At 35.2% G+C, this 23,904-nt stretch overlaps 3 protein-coding genes across 3 annotated transcripts; 1 reads left to right on the forward strand and 2 right to left on the reverse strand.

Moving 5' to 3' along the window:
* Positions 1-20: 20 nt before the first annotated feature.
* LOC143572406 (uncharacterized) lies at positions 21-2,318 on the reverse strand. Its single transcript, XM_077057579.1, has 2 exons — positions 1,261-2,318; positions 21-735 (listed from the first exon to the last, which is right to left on the reverse strand). The coding sequence occupies exons 1-2, from the start codon at positions 2,316-2,318 to the stop codon at positions 21-23; spliced, it is 1,773 nt and encodes a 590-aa protein (XP_076913694.1).
* A 20-nt stretch (positions 2,319-2,338) lies between these two features.
* LOC143572407 (uncharacterized) lies at positions 2,339-4,161 on the reverse strand. Its single transcript, XM_077057580.1, has 5 exons — positions 3,613-4,161; positions 3,088-3,503; positions 2,885-3,033; positions 2,592-2,768; positions 2,339-2,496 (listed from the first exon to the last, which is right to left on the reverse strand). The coding sequence occupies exons 1-5, from the start codon at positions 4,159-4,161 to the stop codon at positions 2,339-2,341; spliced, it is 1,449 nt and encodes a 482-aa protein (XP_076913695.1).
* Positions 4,162-7,618: 3,457 nt separating this feature from the next.
* On the forward strand, positions 7,619-11,831 carry LOC143572399 (protein KINASE OF THE OUTER CHLOROPLAST MEMBRANE 1-like). The gene is made up of 5 exons (XM_077057573.1): positions 7,619-7,725; positions 8,749-9,135; positions 9,869-9,960; positions 10,036-10,509; positions 10,865-11,831. The coding sequence occupies exons 2-5, from the start codon at positions 8,770-8,772 to the stop codon at positions 11,811-11,813; spliced, it is 1,881 nt and encodes a 626-aa protein (XP_076913688.1). The 5' UTR covers positions 7,619-7,725; positions 8,749-8,769; the 3' UTR covers positions 11,814-11,831.
* Positions 11,832-23,904: the final 12,073 nt, after the last annotated feature.

Genomic DNA, 23,904 nt, shown 5'->3' on the forward strand with positions numbered 1-23,904 from the left:
CTGCCAAAAAAGAAACCGTATTAACACAAATCTTGGTTGAAATTTCTCAACAGAATTATAGGAACATTAACTTTCAGCTTTAATTCATGCTGAGGGAAACCAGATATGTGAAGTGTGTTCAAATACTCAGTTGGGTATATTGTCGCAATATCTGTATTTTCATTTGCACGTGGGACAGCAATATCTGTGCTTAGGTAAGTAGTTGGGTTTCCAGGTAGCATGTTGAGGATAATCTGGTTAATGTAGTCGGCTGTTTTATTTTTGGGGCAAACTATTGCCTTCTCTACAAGATCTGAAGGTGTTGGTTGGTTAAGGGAATGTACATCATAGATGTAATGAACCAGGTTTAGGATGGGGTCATCACAATTTGGGATAATATATTTTGTCTGTATGTCAATGACGCGTGAGTTTTCATTTTGGTCTTCGTGTTTTTTCCCACATAAACCATTGCCGATGCTTAAGAGCCAGTCCGAGAAATTTTGAGCATCCGTTGCAGTTTCTGAATCCATGTTTGGACGAAGAACACGCATGTTTTGAGTAAGTTTGAACATCTTAAATTTTGGCCACAGGTACGATCTAGGCAATGAGAAGCAAATGATTTCCGACTTTGTAGCTTTGTGCTTTACAGGGAGTGTTTGTCTAAAGTCACCACCTAACAGAACTGATTTTCCACCAAATGGGTCTTTGTTGTTGTTTTGGATATCCTTGAGTGTTCTGTCAAGAGCTTCGAAGCATCTGCGGGCTCATGGGTGCTTCATCCCATATAATCAGAGTTGTATCTGCTAGAAGCTGGGATAATTGAGTATTTTTACTGACATTACAGTTTGTTTTATCAGTAACGTCGATTGGAATTCCGAACCTTGAGTGCGCGGTTCGACCAGATGGGATCAGTAGCGATGCGATACCAGACGCGGCAACAGCTAATACAATTTTTCCCTGACCGCGTACAAAGCTGGCTATTGTAGTTCATAGAAATGTTTTCCCAGTTCCTCCAAGACCATAAACGAAGGCTAAAACCTGGGTATTTGCTTCTAAACATGAGGTCACATACTCATATACGGCTCGCTATTGCGGGTGCAGACTTTGTAGATATTCGTTGTGTTGTTGTAGAAGTTTTTCACGGTCATAATTTCTCTCCTCCATTAGTAACTTGTTTTTTAAGGTACGTATTAAGTTTGTGTTTGGCATTGGCAGTCCGTATTTAGCGAGTGATGAGAAGGTAGATTGGGAGTTTAACAGAAACTCGAGTTCGTATAATACATAGTGGTGTAGCGTGTCATCTGCCACATGGTCTTCGACACCGCCAGCATAGACGTCGTTATTTCTGGAATGTCCTCTGACATTGGTCTCCACTGATTCTCGAACAATTTGATAGGGTTAGCCACCTCACAATGTAATAATATGTGCGAAAATAGAGAACGTAGCTCTTTAGGTGTGGTCCATGCCTTAGCTTCCTCTAATGCAATTGACCATTCACTATCATCCGCAAGCAAGCCTAAGCTTTCGCATGCGGCGCGATAAGTAACATGTATGATGTCGTTGACTGTGCGGATGTCAGTGAAAGATTTGCAACCTGTCTGGTGATTCAGTAACATGCGTAGGTAAAAAGTTTCACCACAAGAAGGGTGAATGTACACAAGTCTTCCTATAGTTGTCACTGTTTGTTGTGTTCGTCTTATCCATCGCCTCTCTCTTCCGTCCCACTTATACTCTGACAGATAATCGATGTACCTCAGATGTTGACCGCTTGGATCAGATTCATTGTTGGTAAACCATTCTGTCAGCGTTGTTCGTTGAACTGCTGGATTGTTGACCACATTTTGTAGCTGTTGTCGATCCCTTAAGCTAACATTTTGCATATTTTCAAGGTGTACAGCTAGAACTTGTACGGCTGGGTATCTGTGATGTATAGTGAAGTTGAGTATCCTCCAAGCCGCCTCATGTGAGCATATATATCTTCCGTCAACAAAGCTGTCGATTTCGTTGGTGGCTGTTGTTAACGTATTATGAACAGGTGTAGTCGACGGAGAGGGTTGAGTGACTTTAAAACGAATGTGATCGGACCCTTTAGATATATATTTGAATAAATACTTAATCATCATATTCCATCTGCAATACTCAACGTTGATATGCGCGTTAAAACGTAAGCAAAGGTTTCTGTTATAAGGGACAACGTATGCATTGTCGAGATCTATTCCATTCTTTTTGACAGAAAACCCGTTAGGTGGTCTTTTATAGTGAATGTAACCATTCTTGTCGAACGAAGTTGTTAGTTGATAACGCTTTGGGAAACTTTTAGAACATTTTCCACCAATCATGCATTTTGCGCCTGGTTTTGCTAAGCCATAGGGCCGTGCATCATTGATTCTGTAATAATTTTGTATAAATTTGCCTCTGTGTTAGGGTCAGGCACAACCGTAGAGATGTAACGATCGACGTTCGCAGGGCTGGTTATTCTATCCACAGCCTGTTTTTGGAACTCGATAGTATACAAATCTGAATGTGTGTAAACAATATTAGGTCATTTAGTTGGTAAAAAGTGAGTGACAACGTTAGTAGTTCAGACATTTTAGCATGTTACACAAACTTACGAGCAACAACAGTTCCAAAGAGCCTATCATGTTTGATGAATGAACGAAACGCCTCAACTTTAAGTTGGAAGACTCTGCTGATTATGTCAGGCCTATCGTTAGCCTTTAGTGCTGGGTACTGGGCCATATATCGAACAATCTCAGGCCATTCACGTTGCAGATGAAAGTTATGAAGAACTGAGGGTTTCCATACACAAGACAAATTGCAAGTGCATCATGATAATGCTTATACGTGTATCTGGGTCCTCCAGTAAATGATGATGGCAAGATTACACGTCTGCCAACGCTTTGACCTTCAGTATCCCCTTTAGCAATAGCATCGTGAACGCCTTGAAGATATTCTGTTTGGAACAGGTTCTGATTGGCACATATGTAATCAAGGCATTCTTGTTCAAGGCTTATGTATGCATCTACCAAATATTGTTGGAAAAGGCGGCCACCTCTTTAAGTTATTGAATAACGGTTATGCCTGTCGTGTATAATGAAGCTATAATACATGTTCATTGTCAAGTTGTTGTTTCGACGATCACCGTTGGATACAAGACGCATAGTAGGAGACCAGCCACGGTCTCCGTAAATATGAAGTAGTGGGTACTGCAGCGGCATATATAGGTTGTTAAGCTTACTTATACGCTGTGGACGACCGTATCTGTAGTGGACGACTATATCAAAATCTTCAGCAGCAGATGTACCTTCGTGAATGATTGCACCCATGCTGTTAGGCGCAGGAGAATCATATGATACCTGCGTTGCTGAATTATATAGGCAAACACTAAAATCAGGGACGTTGGTTGAATAACATAGATCCCTAGCGCAACGAAAAAGCTTGACCAATTCGTTATGCTCATCTAAAATATCCATTATAGCTTTAACGATATCCTCACTCAGCCTTCCATCTTCACAGTCAGTAAACTGGTTAAAGTCTATTATGAATCTCATTGGAGGTATCATAAATATACATTTGTAAAAACCTTGGTGGTTGATCAGCAGGCGGGCATAGGCTTCCAAGCCAATGAGATACCTGACCTTCAACCTTAAAAACATAAGGACCAGATCCACAGTTTACTGACCTATCAACTTTTGCACCAAATGAAGTCATTGCGAACATCGAGTTATAAGCGCGTATGCCGTCTACAAAATGTTGGTTTTCAAGAAGAACCTTCATATGTGAAGGCGGTTCGGTAGGAAGTCGACACGAAACCCTACCACCCTTAAAACATTGATTATACCGAGGCCTTCTGTTGGATGGAAAGGAAGTAAGTCTTTCCGCTGACCAAAAAAGTGCACCACAGTATTCGCATACGAAATTGCAGTCCCCAAGATCGTGAAAGGTGTTGGCAGAAGACGAACCGCACACGCTGAGCGAAGGGTTAGACCGGTTCTGTAGGTTATTACGTGCGCGAGTAAACAAAGATACCGAGAATTTGCTCGCACATAAACCCATAACAACACTATGGTTGCCTACATCGTGATCACCTGCAACTAAATCTGGGGCATGCGATAAAACTGAATTGGAAGCTAAGCTTCGGTTGGATCTTTTCTGTGACGACTCAGGGCCAATAGTATCCATAGATGTCAGAAAGACTGGTGACTTACAAACTCTAAAGCTAAAGCAACATGCGAAGACAGTTTGACTAACCTTAAAAAGCAAATAACTTTACACTAAATCTGTAAATCTACAAAAGTTGCAGAAGTAACGAAGGATAAAGAAATAAGTGCTGCATCAATTTTTCATAAAAATAACCTAGGTGTATGTTGAGATATTTTTGAAACTAAGTCCTTTTGCTCAAATCGTATCTTACTAACAGAGTTTAGGTTCACAAACTACTTATTAAAAAAACATGCCTTATATTTGAGCAGTGGTCAACTAAGGGTCCATTAATAAAGCTTAAAAGTGCAAAGATGCTTTAAGTCTAAGACTGTGTAGTCATAACTCTTCACCTTCAAGCATTATGCGCCACGTGGCGCCCGGTCAGAGTTATGGTTTTTTTTACAAAAACATGCTGTAGTCAGAGTTACGGTCAGGTATGAAAGTCTGTGCCATTCAAACGTTTTGTAAAAAACGCTTCAAAAAAAACCCCAAAACGTGTGCCCCCGGCGTTATACATCAAAATGTGGCCACAACTCGACCACTACGGATGGTCTAATAATAACAAATCAGGAGCACACTGGTGAACGTATGGATGCCGTTGTAGTCCACTTCAAACCGATTAGGTTTTGATTTGGCCTTCAGGTCTGTTTGGTGTACCAGGTTAGCTGCCTAGAAAAAAAAAATTTCTGACCATTGTTGAGTAATTAAAACAACGGCTAACTTGAAGCTTTAGAGTAAATTAAGCTTTAGTGTAAGTAAAAGAAGATCGTATTGGTACACGATACATAAAACACACAACCTTGAATTATTCATAAACCCTAGATTCTAAGAAATATTCAGCAACTAAGAATCCTGACCACGAAGTTTGAAATTACACGGAGACATCAGCTTGACGAAGGTCGGTTAAACCTAAAAAATGAAGCACAAAACATGACATAGAGACTCACTAGGTAATAAATGAAGAGCTGGTTGAAATTCTGGAGGTAGATTCAGACACAAAAGAAGGCTAGGTAAAAAGATCATCAAAAGGCATGAGACAGGTGGTACACACGTGGCAGAGGTTGATGCAAGCTTCACAATTTGTGGGGCCAGTATTTAAACAATAATAAAAAAGCCTTTGACTAAGAGAAGAGTCGAGCCTGTGCAATTATCCAAAAGAAAAGACTATGACAACAAAGCATAGACCATTGGGCAAATAGTAAACAGATTGTTTACCTTTCCAAAGCTATTAAGAAAGTGAATATCTAATATATGTCCATACTGTGGCTCCAAAATTGGTTTTTACTCTATTTAGATAATTTGATACACGACTAGTATAAGACCGAATTTCATTTAAAAACAAGTTGTGTTTGTTTCAAACTATTACGGAGTATTAAACAAACCTACAATTAGAGGTGTTAAAAGCACCAATCAACCCGACCGACTACACCATGGTCGACCAAATCTGTCAGTTCGTATACAAGTTCATAGTCTCGTTCCCTCAAATCGTTTAGGACCTGACCCAATTTGAAAAGTATGCCAAGAAAACCGGTTACCCGATCCAAATCAATATGATTTGATCGGGCCGAACTTTCTTGCCTCTAAATCGGTTTTCGACCTGATTCGTACATGTTGGAAATAATTTTGATCCGATAGACCCCTCCGTAGTCCGTAGTATGAGGTGTTAAAAGCACCAATCAACCCGACCGACTACACCATGGTCGACCAAATCTGTCAGTTCGTATACAAGTTCATAGTCTCGTTCCCTAAAATCGTTTAGGACCTGACCCAATTTGAAAAGTATGCCAAGAAAACCGGTTACCCGATCCAAATCAATATGATTTGATCGGGCCGAACTTTCTTGCCTCTAAATCGGTTTTCGACCTGATTCGTACATGTTGGCAATAATTTTGATCCGATAGACCCCTCCGTAGTCCGTAGTATGAGCGTTGGGCTGGTGAGTAGGGGTGACAATCTTGAACCAAACTCTTTTAAATAAGTTAGTTTAAGTTGTTTTAAAAGTAAAATGAGTTGGTTTGGGTAAAAAGTTTTAACTAAATGGGTCAAAATGAGTCATTTGAAATTCCATTCTTTTATATTCGGGTCAAAGTGGGTCGACAAGTTCAAAGAAATGGGTCGATGTGGGTTAATGTCCTAAGGAAATGCGACAGGTTTCGGATCGGAACGGGTTTTCGTACAAGACATGTTTCGACACAAAACGAGTTTCAGATTGGAACGGGTTCCGTTCAGGTTTCAAGCCAACACGAGCTTTCACTTGTGACGGGTTGGGTTTTGGTTTCTTTTGTTTCTTTCTGGTCGATTCCGGACTCGTTTTTGTTCGTTTATAAGTTTTGTTTTTGTTCGGTTTGAATTCTTTTAGTTTCTTTTTGATTGGTTTTTTCGATTTCGATTGATGTGGTCCGGTTTTGGCTTTTATTTCTTTGTTTCATTTTCGTCGATTCTTTCGGTTTCGGTTCGATTCTAGGTGGGTTATTTTTTTATTGTTTTATGGAACGGGGACAACGCAGTAAACATTTTGGTGTTTTTACTTTTTTTGTTTATGATTTATATTTTGAGTTATAATTTTTTTATTATTATTTTTGAATATTTTTTTGAGGGTTTTTGATCTTAATAGAAAACCCCTAAAAATATAATAAAAAAATCATAACTTAAAATATAATAAAAACGAAAAATCTAAAAAAAAAACTAAAATATTTTCGACGTTATTCTAGCTCACAAAAAAATAAAATAAAAATAAAACTCAAAACCCGGTCGACCCTAACCTATTTCGACCCAAACCAAAACAACTCTTTTTTTAATTGACCCGTTTTGACCCAAACTCATTCTGACTCATAATCGTTTTGACCCATGACTCATTTTAACCCATGACTCGTTCGACCCAACCCAACCCAACCCATTTGCCACATTTACGATGTGTTCTCGAGTTCATTTATGGAAAGAAAAGCAAGGAAAATAAATTTTCTCTTATTATATTTTCTTTTGGTATATCCTCTTTCTCTTCAACTTATTTTCCTTCCAAATCTTTCCAATTTGAAAAGACACAAATTCTTTTATTTTACTCATCATTTTCTCTTCCATCACATCCTTTTTTTTCCTTTAATAAAACTCGAGAACACCGCTTTCTTAAAAAAAAACTTTATTTTGTTCACTCTCTTTTTCCTTCTCTTTGCTAAGATAAACGAGAGCACAGCCTTACTACTGGTGGGCTTTTAGAAAATAATAATAAAAGAAAGACTAGAATATTCTTGACGTGAGCATTCAGTAATACAATCAATTAATTGAGTTCCCATGGATGCACTCCACAGCTTAGCTTTGATGAATGAATAAATTTGTTTCAAACACTCTTATTAGCAATCAATTGATTAACTTTCCGTAATTGTCTTCTTCTTCGTAGTCATCACATCACTCTTTCGGTATTACTCTGATTCAATTTATTACGATTCAAATTCAATGATCGATATATGATGATCGCCATCAGTTTCTTAACCTCTTGTTTGTTTGATTACTTTGTCAATAACTCAATCGTAAACCCTAATTTGAGATGTAATTATTATCATTATTATTATTTCTTCACTAATTAATTTATGCTTCTAGTTGTGTAATAGCTTTCTCTTATAATTAGGGCACAGTTTGTAAATAAGTTATGAATTTATAGCTATGATCTGTTGCTTTCACTAGTGTAGTTGCTTCTGTAAATCTGTGTTTAGTATTATTTGTTTTTCTGTTTACCTTGTTTGTTTTATATTAAGGGAAAGGAAAGTAATATAGGATGTTTTGCGAGCTAGTTAGGGCTGTAAACAAACTGAACGTTCGGTGGGAAATTCGTTTATGCTCGTTCGTTTAATGATTGAACGAACAGGAACAACAAATCTCGTCAATTAACTAAATGAACGAACAAGAACAAAGGCCATGCGTGGTCAGTTGTGTTCGTGAACGTTTGATAATGTGTTCATTAATGATTTTTTGTTTGTTTATGTTCGTTCATTAAAGGTTTTAATACTTTTTCTACTCTTATCATATAGAGTTAAGCAAAATTACCAACTATAAAACAAAAACATATATGAGTATTATGTGATTAAATGATTAATTATATACGTAAAATTAACATATGAATTTGAATATTAAAAAAAACACCAACACAAACTTGGTAGCCGGACCGAACTGTTGACACTTACTATTCTCGGTTAGCCAAACCAAATAAAAAATTGTTTGTGTTCATTTGTGTTTGTGAACTGCTCACAAACAATTGCATTTCCTTAAATGAACAAACAAGAAATTTTGTTTGGTTAGCTGTTCGTGAACCGTTCGCTTGTCTGATAAAAGCTGAACGTTCAACCATGAACAATGCCTTGTTTGGTTGGTTCGGTTTGTTTACAGCCCAAGAGCTAATTATAGACCTCATGGGATTATGGTGGAATTTTCATCATATGATAATAAAACTGGAGAAGATTAAGCCTTATACATCTTTTAAATAGCTAGTTTTGTTAGGAATTTCTGATTTACTAATTGCTCATAAATGATATTTGATGTGTTTCTTATTCATCTTTGTTGATTGCATGTGATTAGTTTGTCTTCCATCAAGAATCAATGGCTGCAAAAGTTGTTGAAAATCGACCATTAACCTCCTTTGACTTTGAGATTGTTGATAAGGATTATGATCAGCTTACAACTACTGATGCATCTGCTGACCATATAAATCCATGGATAAATCCTGCATCTATTAAACTCAGACATCGACTCGGAAGGGGTCCATTTGGTGATGTTTGGTTAGCAACTCGTCATCAAGTTGCTGAAGATCATGAAGAGTATCATGAAGTGGCTGTTAAGATGTTACATCATATTAAGGAAGATAACATTAAAACTGTGCTGGATAAACTTAATGTTTTGTTTTCCAAATCTCAAGGATTACAAGGTGCTTGTTGGTTACATGGTGTTTCAGTTATTAATGGAAAGGTAAATTAGCATATTCTTCCTTTAATGTAGTTATATTTCCTCTGTCTTCACTCTCAAAATAAATACAATGTTTGATCTCTCACAGTTTATTAAGAGCGTTTAATTAGGCTTGTAAGTGAACTGAACCAAACGAACATGAATGGAGCATGTTCATGTTCGTTTGTTTCACTTCAACCGAAAAACAATCAAACACGGACAATTGAACTAACAGGGTTTCTTTTTCATGTTCGTATGTTAAGAAAATGAAGTGTCCGTGCTTGTTTTTGTTCAGTCATTAATGGTAAAAGGTAAATGAACGGTTCATAAACGTAAACGAAGGAACCTAACTGAACATAGGTGAACAAACATAACTGAGCTAGCCTAAGACCAACAATAAGTAAACGTGAAACAACAATGTGCTGGACATAAAAAGATATTAAAACCAGACAAAATTGTAATGGGCCTAAAAAACTAAAATGAATATATTAATGAATGTAAACGAACGAACTTACAAAAATGTATAGTAGAGAACTAAATGAACGCGAACAAACAAACATAAACTAATTTAAATGAACGAACCTAAATTAACAAACGAGACATGTGTTCATGTTCGTTAATAAACGAACATAAACTTCCGGCTGAATGGTTTACTAAACGTTTGGTTAGTTTACAGGCCTATGTTTGATGCCAGTATTTTGTATTAATTACTAATGTGTGAATGACAGAATGAGTTAAAAGATTTCATGTATTTCAGATATGCATTATTATGAAGTTTTATGAGGGGTCAATTGGTGACCAGATGGCCCGTCTTAAAGAAGGAAAGTTTTCTTTGAGTGATGTGCTGAGGTATATTGTTATATTATGATGGAATAATATTATTTTACTTTGTTTAGCTATTGATCAATATGATAATATTTACAGGTATGGAATCGATCTAGCACAGGGAATTATGGAAATGCATTCAAAAGAGATTTTAGTTCTTAATCTTAAACCGTTCAATATCCTCATAAATAAAGACAACAAAGCAATTTTGGGTGATTTGGGAATTCCTTGTATTCTTTTAGGGGTACCGTTACCTAGTTCAGATATGACCAGAAGACTCGGTACACCGAACTATATGGCCCCTGAACAATGGCAACCTGATGTTAGAGGTCCTTTGGCTTTTGAAACTGATTCATGGAGTTTCGGCTGCACCATTCTGGAAATGTTGACCGGTCAACAACCTTGGTGTGGTAAGTCTATTGACGAGATATATGACTTGGTTGTTAGAAAGCAAGAAAAACCACAACTTCCAAATGGTCTTCCACCCAATGTCAAAAGTGTAATTCTTAGTTGTTTTGAGTATGACTTCCGGAGTCGTCCTTTAATGTCAGACATAATACGTGTCTTCGAAAGGTATGTATATATACATATATGTTTCATATTTTAAATCTACTGCTTTAACCGAACTAGCTAACTGAACCGATGTAACCAAAGCTAACCAGAAACTGATGGGTTGGTTTTGACTTATTTTGAAAACCAACAAAACTGAAGTTGTACCACTAACAAATGGTAAAGCTCAAATTATTCAGGCCCAAATGTCTGTTAACAATTTCTTAAGTGGTTAGAATTTCAAGCCCAATACTTTGTTTTGGGCTACTTTAGTCAGGTCCAAACATTTCATGAGCGATTCTAGTTCATGGTTAACCAACCCATAGCCGAACCAAATCAACTTTTAAAATCTAATCTGTTTTATACAATTTTTTTACAGCTCAAAAAATGCAGTTTACCAAGATGGGAATTGGATAAATATTGGTAGCAGGGGCATTTTAGACAAATCAAACTGGAATGGGTACACAGAATGGTTTTTATCAAAAGACCATCTTCAAGTGAGCGATACAGTTCGATCCAGAAAGCCCCTAAATTCATGCAAGCCCGAAAACATGTTGGTCCCAGAAGGGACAATCGTCGGTTTAGACACCGACAATGATCAAAACGGTTATGTTTTGGTTCGTGTACATGGCATACACGATCCAGTCAGGGTCCATGGATCAACATTGGAGCGGGTCACATTTGGGCTAGCAGCAGGGGATTGGGTCCGTTTAACGAAAGAAAATAAGAAACACTCTCCTGTTGGTGTCATTCATTCGATTACCCGTGATGGAAACGTATCCATTGGTGTTATTGGGTTTGAAACAGCTTGGAAAGGCGTTTATTCCGATCTCCAGATGGCGGAAACTTATTGTCCAGGCCAGTTTGTAAGGCTAAAACGTAACGTTTTTAGCCCGAGATTTCAGTGGTTAGGAAAACGAGGGTGCGAGTGGGCCACAGGTCGGGTTTCTCATGTGTTACCGAACGGGTGTCTGGTTGTTAAGTTTCCAGGTAAACTAATGTTTGGTGATGAAACAAGTTGTTTCTTGGCTGATCCAGCGGAGGTTGAATTGGTGTCGTTTAGTACGAGTGATAATATGATGAAAAAGTATCAGCATCTCGAGGATTTTCATTGGGCTGTAAGACCGTTATTGGTTTCTTTAGGGTTGTTGACTGTGGTTAAGTTGGGGGTTTCTGTCCCGAAGAAAATAGGGAAATCAAGAAATACTAAGTCTGAAAGCGCGGAGGCTCAGCGGGGCGGTGATATGGGAAATGCAAAATGGCTTCCTTCAAATATGGCTAGTATTATTTTCAAAGAAGGGGTTACTACAACTACTAATTCCAGGTAATTCTTGAATGTAAAAGTCAAACCTTGGTTATGGTTGATTTATTAGGTGTTTACAGTCTTAAATCCTTATGTAAATAGCTGACTGCTTTATATTACATGTATTTAATGGTGCTGAATATCTTTGTGAACATTTTAGTGATTGGATATGTTATAAGACGTAGCAGTAGACTATAGATGCAAAGCAACAAAATAGAAGCAATATTATAACATCCATATAGGAGGGGAATATGGGATTAATAAATTATATAAGTTCATATATATAATTAATTAATAGAAGCAATATTGTAACATCCAGATTCGGATGAATTCGGTTTCGGCTTGGTTAAAGAATTTTTAATTCAGATTGCTTTTGTTTTAAGATATAGGAAGAAAATTTTCAAATCCGAACAAAACGACCTGAATAACCTTTATTTGATATGATGAACGCCCCTAGCGATGAGGGTACAAATTAATTCACCTTAGATGTAAGACGTTACCGGTCTGGACATCTTTATTAGACATGTAGGTTAGTAGTTACTATTGGAAACATTCATATTCGATTCATGACTACACTTTAAACATCAAAATGGGTGTTGTCCCACATCAGCGTGACATTTTTCCTTTTGCCTCTTCGCCATCTAAAGTAGAGGTGCACAAATCGGGTATTATAAAAAACCGGGTTCGGGTATGGAACCGGGTTCAGGTATGATCGGGTATTGGAAAATTGGGTATTAACAATAATCGGGTCGGGTTTGGGTAGGGTATTGGCTTGAAAAACCATACCCTGTGTACCGGGTTCGAGTAGGGTATTGAACCGGGTCTTCAATAGCCGGGTATTTGAAGACCCTATTTTCGGGTATTGAAAAAAACCCGTTTTATGGGTTTTGAATACCCTATTTTCCGGGTATTAAAAAAACCCATTTTCTACAGTTTTATTCTATTATCTAGTCTGCTTCATTTTTTTTTCCTAACTCCATTTTTTTGCATACAAACTTCAAAGTTCATTCAATCATACATAAACAACTAAACAATGATACAAAAAACATATATTTTATGTGTTTTCAGTTGTTGATTGGTATATCAAAAGGTGTTGCTCTAAACAAGTATTTATATCATATACGTGCTCCAAAAAAAATCCGTTGGAGAACGACTATAGATCTGTGGACAGCCACACAAAAACATGTCCACAAACACTAATATCCTAGCATGCAAAAAATCCGGTTCGGGTATGCAAAAAACCCGGGTTTCGGGTATACCTAGAACCGGGTTTCGGGTTTCCGGTATACCTAGAACCGGGTTTCGGGTATTATCAGGTACGGGTTCGGGTTCGGGTTTCAACATTGAAAGTCATACCCTATCCGTACCCTACGGGTAGGGTCGGGTTCGGGTATTAAAAACCTGGGTTTTAGAAAAACCAGTTCCGGGTTTTTTTTTTCGGGTCAGGTTCGAGTTTTTTTTGCACCTCTAATCTAAAGGACATCATGATCCATGTAAATGTGAGACTTAAAATTTTGTGATGGGCCTAGTTGGGCCTCGCCAAGAGTACCTAGTGCCTTAAAACAATTTAAACAACAAATAACTCAAGCTCAAATGATCAATATTTTAATTTGTCTTTAATTATTTTTGTTTCCTTATCTTTCATTCCTAATCAACAAAGTTGGTTATACAATACTTAGCTCGAGATTAGAGGAGCATAATGGAAAATATTAAAGAATTGTTAGTTATAATAGAAAAGATTAAAGAATTGTTAGTTATAATAGAAAAGATTAAACAATTGTTAGTTGTAATAGAAAAGATTAAACAATTGTTAGTTTTAATGGAAGAGATTTAAGCATCATTAATTAGAACTAGTGAAATAAGGTTGTTGAAAAAGGACAGTTAATGAAGAGTTTGTTTGGTCGGGAAAAAAGTATTTTCCATTGTAGTATAAAAGAAAAGTTAAAAAAATAAGAATATTTAACTTTACTGTTTAACGTTTTCCATATCTACAGTCTAAATATGAGTTTTTTCTTTAATACGTCAACCCATTTATTAAACAAGGTGTATTTAGGCTAACCCGTTTATTAAATGAGTGGTGTTCATATTGACCTGTTAAAAGAATGGGTCGGGTTAACTAACCTAAAGCATGTTTATTTTGTCATGAATTACCACCTCGAAAACAAGCAAGCCATTATTAGCCCTTTTTTTAATTTACACTTCTCATTTTACTTATTTAAGAGCAAAAAACTTGATCAATGTCATTTTCACTTTGGTGTGGTAGTAACTAGTAAGGTGATTAAGGTGTGAAATTAGAGGTTATGGGTTCAAGCCCAATAGAGTGTAATGTAAAAGTGTAGTTGCTTGAAAGAAAAAAAAACTTGATTGATGATTTTCTCTCCCATCAAATAAGCAGTACTTGTTGTCTCTTGTAATATGAGGGTTGAACCGATTGAAATTATGAAGAAAGTTGAATAATATGGTTATAATTTATCTAGCGAATAGCTTTAGTCAAATTAAGATAGGAAGAAAGCTTGAATATTCAATGCATGTATGGATTACTAAATCATAAAATAATACTAACATGAGTACAGTTAACAAAATTAGAACCTATTGTCCCATACTCTGATACGAACCCGTTCAGATCCAAGGGAGCTGAAGGGTTCAAGGAAAATGAAGATATAGTACCCTGAGTCTAGTTTCCAGAAAGGTAAATTTTGTAATTTTTGGACAAGTTTTGAATAGTTTTTATGATTTTACAAAAACATGTGTCAAACATGATACGGGGACTGTTCAGATATGCTCGTTCTAACTTCTACTCACATACACTACCCAGGGCTCTTTAATCTGTGGCAGATGATAGATCATCAACAATAAATCATTATCATTCTTTCAATTGATATTGTCTAACTAGTTGACAGCATCATTCACAACCTTGTACGCATTCACAAACAGAGCAAAAATATCTAACCTGCACATAATCATGCTTGGCAAAGCTAAGTTGCTAGCTTGTATCTATAGTTGGTAGCGGTAATTTTTTAGATATATTTATGTTTTTGGCAGAGTAGTTGGAGTTTTTAATGAAATGCATAAAATGACCAAAATTGGCATAACTAAAAAAACATAGTACTAAATGTATATATCTTGAAAGGTTATTTAAGTAATTTTAAATATTAAAAACCTGTAGTTTTTTTAATGCTACTAGTAGGAGCTTTTCAATATGAAGTTTTTTCTGATTATCTAAAAGCTTCAAGCTTCTTCAACCAAACAAAACTTTTTATTAAGTAGTAATTTTTTAAAGAAAACTTGAAGCTACAAACTTCTAAAAACTCACTACCAGACGTGCTTTGTATCTTTATCAGCAATACCAAGAACAAAGGAACCTAAATGATGCTAGGGCAGGGCAGCAAAGGACACCCAGTAGAAACTAATACCTACATGTGGCTTGTTTAAAGAAAAGAAACAACAACTAGACTTGGAAGGAATCGAGCCTATGATTCACATGTTAAAACACCAAAGCTATCCACTGGACCAGACATGCTCACTTCACTTTTTTTTGTTTTGTTTTTTAACGGCCAAATTACATTAGAAAAAAAAAAACATGGGGAACTAGCAAGTAACTAGCCTCACAAAATGCATGCACCAATGAAAAATAAGAACACTTAAACACTAGCAACGAACACGCTCACTCAATTAACAATGTGAAATATGTTTTTTATAATTTAAATATTGATGGTCGATGGTAGTGTTCATATCGACCGCAGGTATTATGACAAGTTTATCTTCATTTCTTCCTTGTCATAATGTGATCCTCATGTTTTAGAGCAAAAATAATGCAAATGGCTAGAGAATTAAATGCATTTGCATCCTTTGCTTATACAACTTCACTTTCCAATCTTTGTAGATCATGCAACTTTTACAACATTAATAATTCATATGACTAGAGAATTTAAAGCATTTGCATCCTATGTTTATACAACTTCACTTTCCAACCTTTGTAGCTCACACATCTTATTAAAATTAAACATATTTCAATTCTTTTAAATTAATTATATATATAATTATATAAAGATGTAAGGCCTCGGTCCCGGTGCCCTACTTGGACGTTGAATTTACTCATAAACACAGTTATAAATATCGGAGTTAATTAAAACTTTTCGCAGAATATAAAACTTCAACCATATTTTACATAATTATTTAAATATTTTCATAACACACAAACCTTTGTCTTTAAACATAATATAAAAAGTCATTAAAACATCACAACATTTTTCTAAAGATGTCAGCCTCTTCAGTCCAATGTCATGTGTCTTCATTCAAGCTAGCTGTCTTAGCCTATTTAACTGCATGCATACTAAAAGTCAGCTACGCTAAGTGAGTTCTAGTTAATCAGGTAACATACTTTACATTCACATATATGTACCCGAAGGTACCCATTACATACTTAACATATTTATCATTCCTCCATATATATATATGCATACTTTTATTTTTTCATGCTTTCTTTCTTTAACATACATAGTACATACATAGCTATCCTTACATTATAAAGAGCATTTCGTCCTACATACCTCAGATATTATTAGGTTCTGGTGCCCATCATCCTCGGATATTGTTAGGGTCTGGTGCCCGTCATCCTCGAATATTATAAGGGTCCGGTTCCCTCCATCCTCTGATATTATTAGGATTCGGTGCCTTTCTTTCCATGCAACCATACCATCATACATTCATTTCATTACTTTCATATTTATGTAATTTCATACATACTCTTAACATTCCCTAAATCATTCATAGATCATTCATACCACATTTATATATGTCCACCCCAACCTACGACGGAAATGCCGGGGTGTGAGCTGATTGCCCACAACTCTCAAGGTACTATTATGCAATATTGGAAATTTCAATATCTATTTAATAAAATTCGATTTAAAACAAATTATTCAATACAATATTCAAACAAAAACAAATAGTGCATCAAACAAACATAAACCATAAAACAATTGTCTTGTTAATTTTCTCTATCTTTATTCCTAAGTGATCTTCCAAACTTGAACTAACTTCACATCACACGATGACCTACATATGCGTTGAAAGTAAAATATATTTGTCAACACAAGGTTGAGTGAGCAACACACCCGTTTTAATGTACATATAATATAAAAATAAGTATTGCAAAAGTCAAATGAGATAAACAATTTAACCAATGAGCAAAGATAAATGAGATGTCGAAAAGCACGAAGCTACTACGACTGTCGTATGATCATACTATTATGAGATTATGTTGGACCTCTCCGAATGCGGTTCACGTAAAGCAAGTAAGCACATAACAAGTAAGGTATAAATTGTTAACACATAAGACAATAGTTGCAGTTTGAGTATATGTATAAATAAGAGAAAATATGTTGACGCATACGTCCCCAAAACGTGGAAAACGAGTAAAATAGGGGAATGTGGTACTCACCTTAGTAAGTAAGCAAGAGTAAAAGTACGAGATGAGAATGATGATATAAGAGACGTCCCGCTAGCCGAGACGTAGCAAAGACAATCCTAACAAGTGTAATAACGAGAAATACGACGGATCAAAGAATAGACTAATAAGGAAACGAGATATGAACGGTTTTTAGAAGTATAAAATGATTTATTTAAAATTTATTATTAAAAAGGTTTACTTATAGATTAATTTTGTATAAAATATAATTATTTATAAATATTTGTATTTATTCTATTAAATATGTATAAGTATTTATAAAAATTACCATTGGTTTATAAAATACCTAGCCAAATAATTGTTTATAATAATAATAATAAGACATATTCTCTATCTTAATTATAAATTTTAAATAAATAAACCTTTTTAAATATTAATTATAAAACCCTTTATTAATTTTTAATAACTTATATATATATATATATATATATATATATATATAGTGAAAAGATCCAATACACTAATGCCTTAACGTACATTACGTACGCGAATTCATTTATTCACGAATCGATCCATGAAATCACATCCAAGCATATCGGAATCGTCAATACATAACTAATAATCATTTGTTCACCGAAAAAAACAGTTTTGGATGGTTAATTGATGGTCGGGTATTTTGTATATATATTAGTGTATTAATTATGTAGTTTTATTGAATATATTGTTAGAACTTTGGTACTTCATACGTGCTTTTGTATTTCAGGTCATTGATCATTAAAGATGCTAAATTAGAGACCTGTACGAGCATGGAATTATATCTCGGGAAGACCGAAGCATGATTTGATGTCTTGGGAAGTGTTACAAGGATTCGGGAAGAGTATGGATGAGAAATCATAAGCCGATGCTAAAACTGAACAAGATGGGTTGACAAAATGCGACCTTGAAGTAAAATGAGCATATCCTGAGCTAGAAAATGAGTTACGAGAGCCATAATATATGAATTTTGGGTTTCTCGACGAGAGGAATATTAAAATAAGGTTCTATTAGGTCGCGATACGCGATGGGATGGTCATATGGCCATCGCGTATCGCGATGGACATAAAAGATGGGAAAATTAGGTTTTAAGCATGTTATTCATGAAAAATAACCCTAACTCCGTTTTGACGACCAGGAGGCGATTCCAGCAGCTACAAGAGGCTATTTTCACTACCATAGTTTATGCCAAGACCCTACATATGATTCATATCATCCGTATTGAAGATCCAATGATGTTAAGGCTCGGCTAATCTCCTAGAATCGCACCCTAGATGTATGGTTTGTAATCTTTACAGTTTTTCTCATGTGACTAAGAATATTATTGTATTATTATTGATAATTGATATCTGATTATTGATGTTTGGTTTTTCTAAGTGTTCGGTCGGTTTAGGTTTACGTTACCCTGAACGATCAGTTACCAGTTGCTAGATAATTGATCATATGACTGTTTGGATAGATTGAATACAATAAAACATACAGTTACCCTTAACTGAGTCACACTAGCAAGGACTGTTTGATAACCAGTGTCGTGTGTAAAGTGATTGTTGATGTCTAAGGTTTTGTCTGATTGATCAGTCTTTAGTTAATCGTTAATAATTAATCTGTTAGGTTGCATGAGATAAATGTAGGTTGCTTACTTGAATTCCCGGGTGTGATTTGTTTGTTAATTGCTTGAACTCGTTTACTTGCGTGTTACTTAGTTCTCTAATTCACTTTAATTGCTTGTGTGATCAGCACTAAAAACCAGTTACTTCATAATAGTAAATCAATACACGAATTACATTGACCACATACTTTTGGTGGATATGATACCTTACTTATCCTATCTAGGTAGTTTAATTAGGTTTTTGATTGACTTAAACGACGGTCATCATTAATCGATCAATTTTTCACTTTTTTCACAAAGACCGTTTTTTGAGCGTTTAAGTTTTGTGAGCGTTTTCTGTGCGTTTTAGGTTTTTGCTTTTGTTTTTTTTCCTTTAAACATCTCGCGTACCTACCGTACTTTAAGGCATTAGCGTACAGTAACTACACCATATATATATATAGTTCTAACCGCGATTTGGAAAACTACGAGTTAATATGTCGGTTTTTAACAAAAAAAATATGAACTACTTGTTAATTTTACAATATTTATGATATTATTTATTGATTATATATAACATAAATTAACCAAACAAAGTTTAAAAAAAATACTGCGGCTGGGGGGGGGGGGGGTTTCGAACCCGCCCCCCCCTAGCTGTTGAACGATGTAGCCATAATGCACAGGCCAACTGAGCCAGCTAACACAATTCTAAAATGAAAACATTAATACAAATACCCACAATTAAAAAGACATGAACAAACACAAACCCTAGTATTCACGATCGACCAAACCAGTTATCGTTTGATTAATTTATGACAGGACTTCTGTTATACCAACGATGACGATCATAAACATGTAACCAATTACCTCGATTAAAGCTAAAACAATGGTTAACGGTGACTAAACAGTGCCGGCTTGACGAGGGTCTAGAACACAATCACAACGGTCTATGATATTATAATCAATTATAGGGGTATTGTCGGCGAGGTTATAAGGATTGAATCTGCAAGTCCAATTGATTTATTACAATCGTTTATATATAATACAAGATTGATATAGTGTCGGAAAGGGTATAACGAGAAAACGAATCTTATTGATTGATTTAACTAAATTAAACTATCGGTTAGGCCGATTATAGAAGGTATAACATGTATAAAGATTCAATTTCCAAGTTGATTGCGAGAATTTTGGTCCAAGAAACTTGATTATAATCGGGTCTATGAAGAAACGGGTTTGGATTAACAGTTTATCCAGATTCTATGATGGGATATAATAGGGGTTTGCATTTTAGTCCTCAATGTTTGAGGTTGGAAGCAAAAATGGTTTGGAGTTTATGTTTGAGATCATTTTGCCAAATCATGAAAGTTATATATTATAAAAATAATTAATAATAATATTATAATAATGAACTAACGAAATAAAATTTTCCGAACATCGAAATAGGTCGGGTTTTAATATAAATATTTAATTTTTGGAAAGTCCGAGTTGTTACAGTCTCCCATACTTTAAGGAATTTTGTCCCGAAATTTAAGAATATTATAACAATACCATTAAACTTTAAGAAAAAGTAAGAATTTTAAATATTATCCAAAATTAATCATAATACAGAACTTTGAATAGTTGAATCAACGCTTTAAATGAAAAGCCGATAGGGGAACTTATATATAGGATGCATCAGCGGCACATCCACCATGTCCTTATCATCTTTGCATAAGTACCATTACCTCACTACTTTCGGTTCTTCATTATGACACACAACTATTCGGATTATAATTTCCATGCGAGGACTTTGGTAATTTTGTATGCATCCATAATTACTTAGATCATCGGATGGTCCACACAACTCGTCCCATTGTGTGGGTTACAAAACATTTGAGTAAAACATGATTTTGAGGAAACAAAAATTTTGAGTTTTAATTAGAAAATCAGCAATGTATAAAACAATTCCAAAAGTTGCAGTGGATTTTACTAGAGCAAAGAAATTTCCAAGACATCGCAAAAATATAAGTAAAAATGGATAACTTATTAATAGTTAAGATTAATGAAGGTAAGGAAATAAGATAGAAGTAGGCTTTAATAAACAATATATTTAAACAAAAGGGACTTTATTCAGAAGATAAATAGTTCAAGTGGGGAAAGAATTCAAAGCCATAAAGAGGCGTTACAATACGTAATTAAGAAAAGACAAAATAAATTAAGATAGATAAAGAAAACGGCAAAAGTCTTTGGGGTCTCTGTGTAGCTTAATTGACGTGACTTGGAGCACCATGAGGAATTGCATTCATAGGAGTTGGAGCAGTCGAGGTAAATTGATTTAGCATTGCTGGGAAAACTGGAGCTTGAACGGTTTGTAAGAGAGTTGATTGGTTAGAGTAGACTTGGTAAACTTGAGCTTGCAGGTGCGGGACTTGATAAGTTTGGGTTAAGTAGGAATGATCTTGCTTGACGAGAGGAGCTTGAATGATTAGGGTTTGATAGGTTTGGACTTGATGAGTAGTGTGGTAGGGTGTAACTATGGGTTGAACTTGATTAGTTTGGATAATCTGAGGACACATATCACAGAGAGGGTTAGAGTCTCCTAAAGGGTAGCGCGCACGGATAGTAGGGGCATCAGGTTGGCATGACAGGTAGCTTGTTACGGGACGGCTTGTGTAGTAGGCGTTTATGTTTGAGATCATTTTGCCAAATCATGAAAGTTATATATTATAAAAATAATTAATAATAATATTACAATAATGAACTAATGAAATAAAATTTCCCAAACATCGAAATAGGTCGGGTTTCAATATAAATATTTAATTTTTGAATGTCAGAGTTGTTACAATATATCATTCATACATCATTCATATCACATTCACATATCATACACTTACCACTTAAGGTAAGTGTATTAACTAATCACATCGAGTATGCACACAACTTCGAAAACATAACAAGGAAATGGGGCTAGAAACTCACATGGTTCCGATTTCTTTCAGAGTTAATGGTAACTCCTTTCCTTAACTAAGCGCGGCTAACTGTATAACAATTACAAGTATAAATTAACTAGCCCTAACTTCATCATATTTTTATTTTAATGTAACCCCTAGCTAACGGGGGTCTGGGGGCAGCGCCCTTGGCAGTGGGGTCTAGGGGCATCAGCCTCTACCAGGGTCCAAGGAGCAGAGCCCCTGGCTGAGGTCAAGCTGTCAGGTCAGCTTGTAAAATTTTTATTTTCATTAACAGGCCTTTACTAAAAATTCATCAGAAAAAATGAAGTTTGAACCAATCTAACCGAATCATAATTCTAATCGAATGACCATTCTAATCGAATGATAGTTCTAATCGAATAGAAATTCTAATCGAATGAACATTCAATTCATTTACTTTGCCATTCGATTCAATTATTTTCTATTCGATTCGATTACTTTTTGGCCTATTCGATTCGATTACTTTTTGGCCTATTCGATTCTATTACTTTTCTATCAATTCTATTACTTTTTGGCCCATTCGATTCGATTACTTATCAACTTGATCCAATTACTTTATTGAATCAGGTTTCTTAAGAACCCGATTCATATATGGTTTCCATTCTTAACACATTCATTAACACTTTCCAACCCTTCCTTTCGACTTGCTTTGCCCGTGTTGCATAAGAAACGAACCTTGGTCTATAACGACATCATTTTCTTCCAATAACTCAGTCAAAACGTTACCCGTTTGTACCGTTTCATTCTAAAACACCTCATTTACGTCCAAGTTCATATTTTTCTTGCATAAAAATGCCCGATTTGCCATAGTATCAAATCTTAGGGCAAATCGACCTTATAACGTAACCTTTAATCTAAAACGTACCTTTTTGGGTTTACTTTTAGCTACTGTTTGACTCGATACGTGAGTACGGACGTTTTCTTTGTTTGTATGATGAAGATCTAGCACAAACCCTTCTTGGTTCGGATTCAAATCTGATCCGAAATAGAGAGGAGTGTTTGTGTGTGTTTTTGAGTGTGTATGGAGGCTAGAAGATGAAAATGAGGGTTTTAGGGTTTTAGGGAGGTTTAAAGGGAGATCTTTAAGCCCATGGACCTAAGGCCCATTACAATCCCTTATTCCATCTTTTATTGACAAAGCCCACACTCTATTATTTTATTTAACTTAACTAAGTATTAACACACCCAATAAATAAACAAAATTTTTGTTATTTATTATTATTAAAGATAGAATGTTACAAATTATTGAAAGTAACATATAAATACAAATATTGCAGTGATAACTATGAAAAGTCTTATATATGAGTGGAGTTATGTGTTATAAACTTTAGAATATAACTATAACTAATATTATAACTAAAAACACATTATAAAAACTGTAAACATACAAACATGCATCTATATAAAAGAGAATGGGTCCAATTTGTTTCTTAAGCATTTATATTTTTTTTGTTACTATTCTTACCAATGAAATGTACCTTAGGCCCTACTAAAGATTCTCTTTCATCTGCTATGACCCACTTCATTCCTTCACGTGTAATCTCATATTTTTGTACTGCGTAATTAACATATACAATGACGTCTTATTTTTATATACGTATTAATTATTTAGTTTGTATGTATATCAATTATTATAGGTGTTCTTGATTCATCACTACCATTACCAAGTACCTAATCTATCCACCACATACATAACATGATAACATATTTTGAACCCCTCCATGCATGTCATGAACCACCAACGAATCAAACCACATGAACGAAACAACGAACCCATGAGGGCTTGTCACTAAAACGATTTTGAACCAACTACCAAATTGCGGATAATGATACGGAGTAAAATCTTAGCGATACAAATTGAACAAGAAACCCTTGAAAACCTAAATTGTAGATGAGGAAAGAGTAATTAAATTGTACACATTGATAGTTAAGAACTTGCTTTTTCCTCTAAATACACATATGTCTTCATATATAAATTAAGGTCATGTTTCCTAATTAAATTTTATGTTTTCGTAAAGAAAACAAATCTATCATTGACAATTGAAGTGCCCAACTCAATTTCCTTTAAAATTGTATCGTACTTAATTAGTTACATAACAAATTTGCGACAACCAAT

The sequence above is a fragment of the Bidens hawaiensis genome, unplaced genomic scaffold, assembly GCF_021521415.1.
Source record: "Bidens hawaiensis isolate Kalapana, Puna unplaced genomic scaffold, B.hawaiensis_p1.1 tig00025838_1, whole genome shotgun sequence".
Lineage (NCBI taxonomy): Eukaryota > Viridiplantae > Streptophyta > Magnoliopsida > Asterales > Asteraceae > Bidens > Bidens hawaiensis.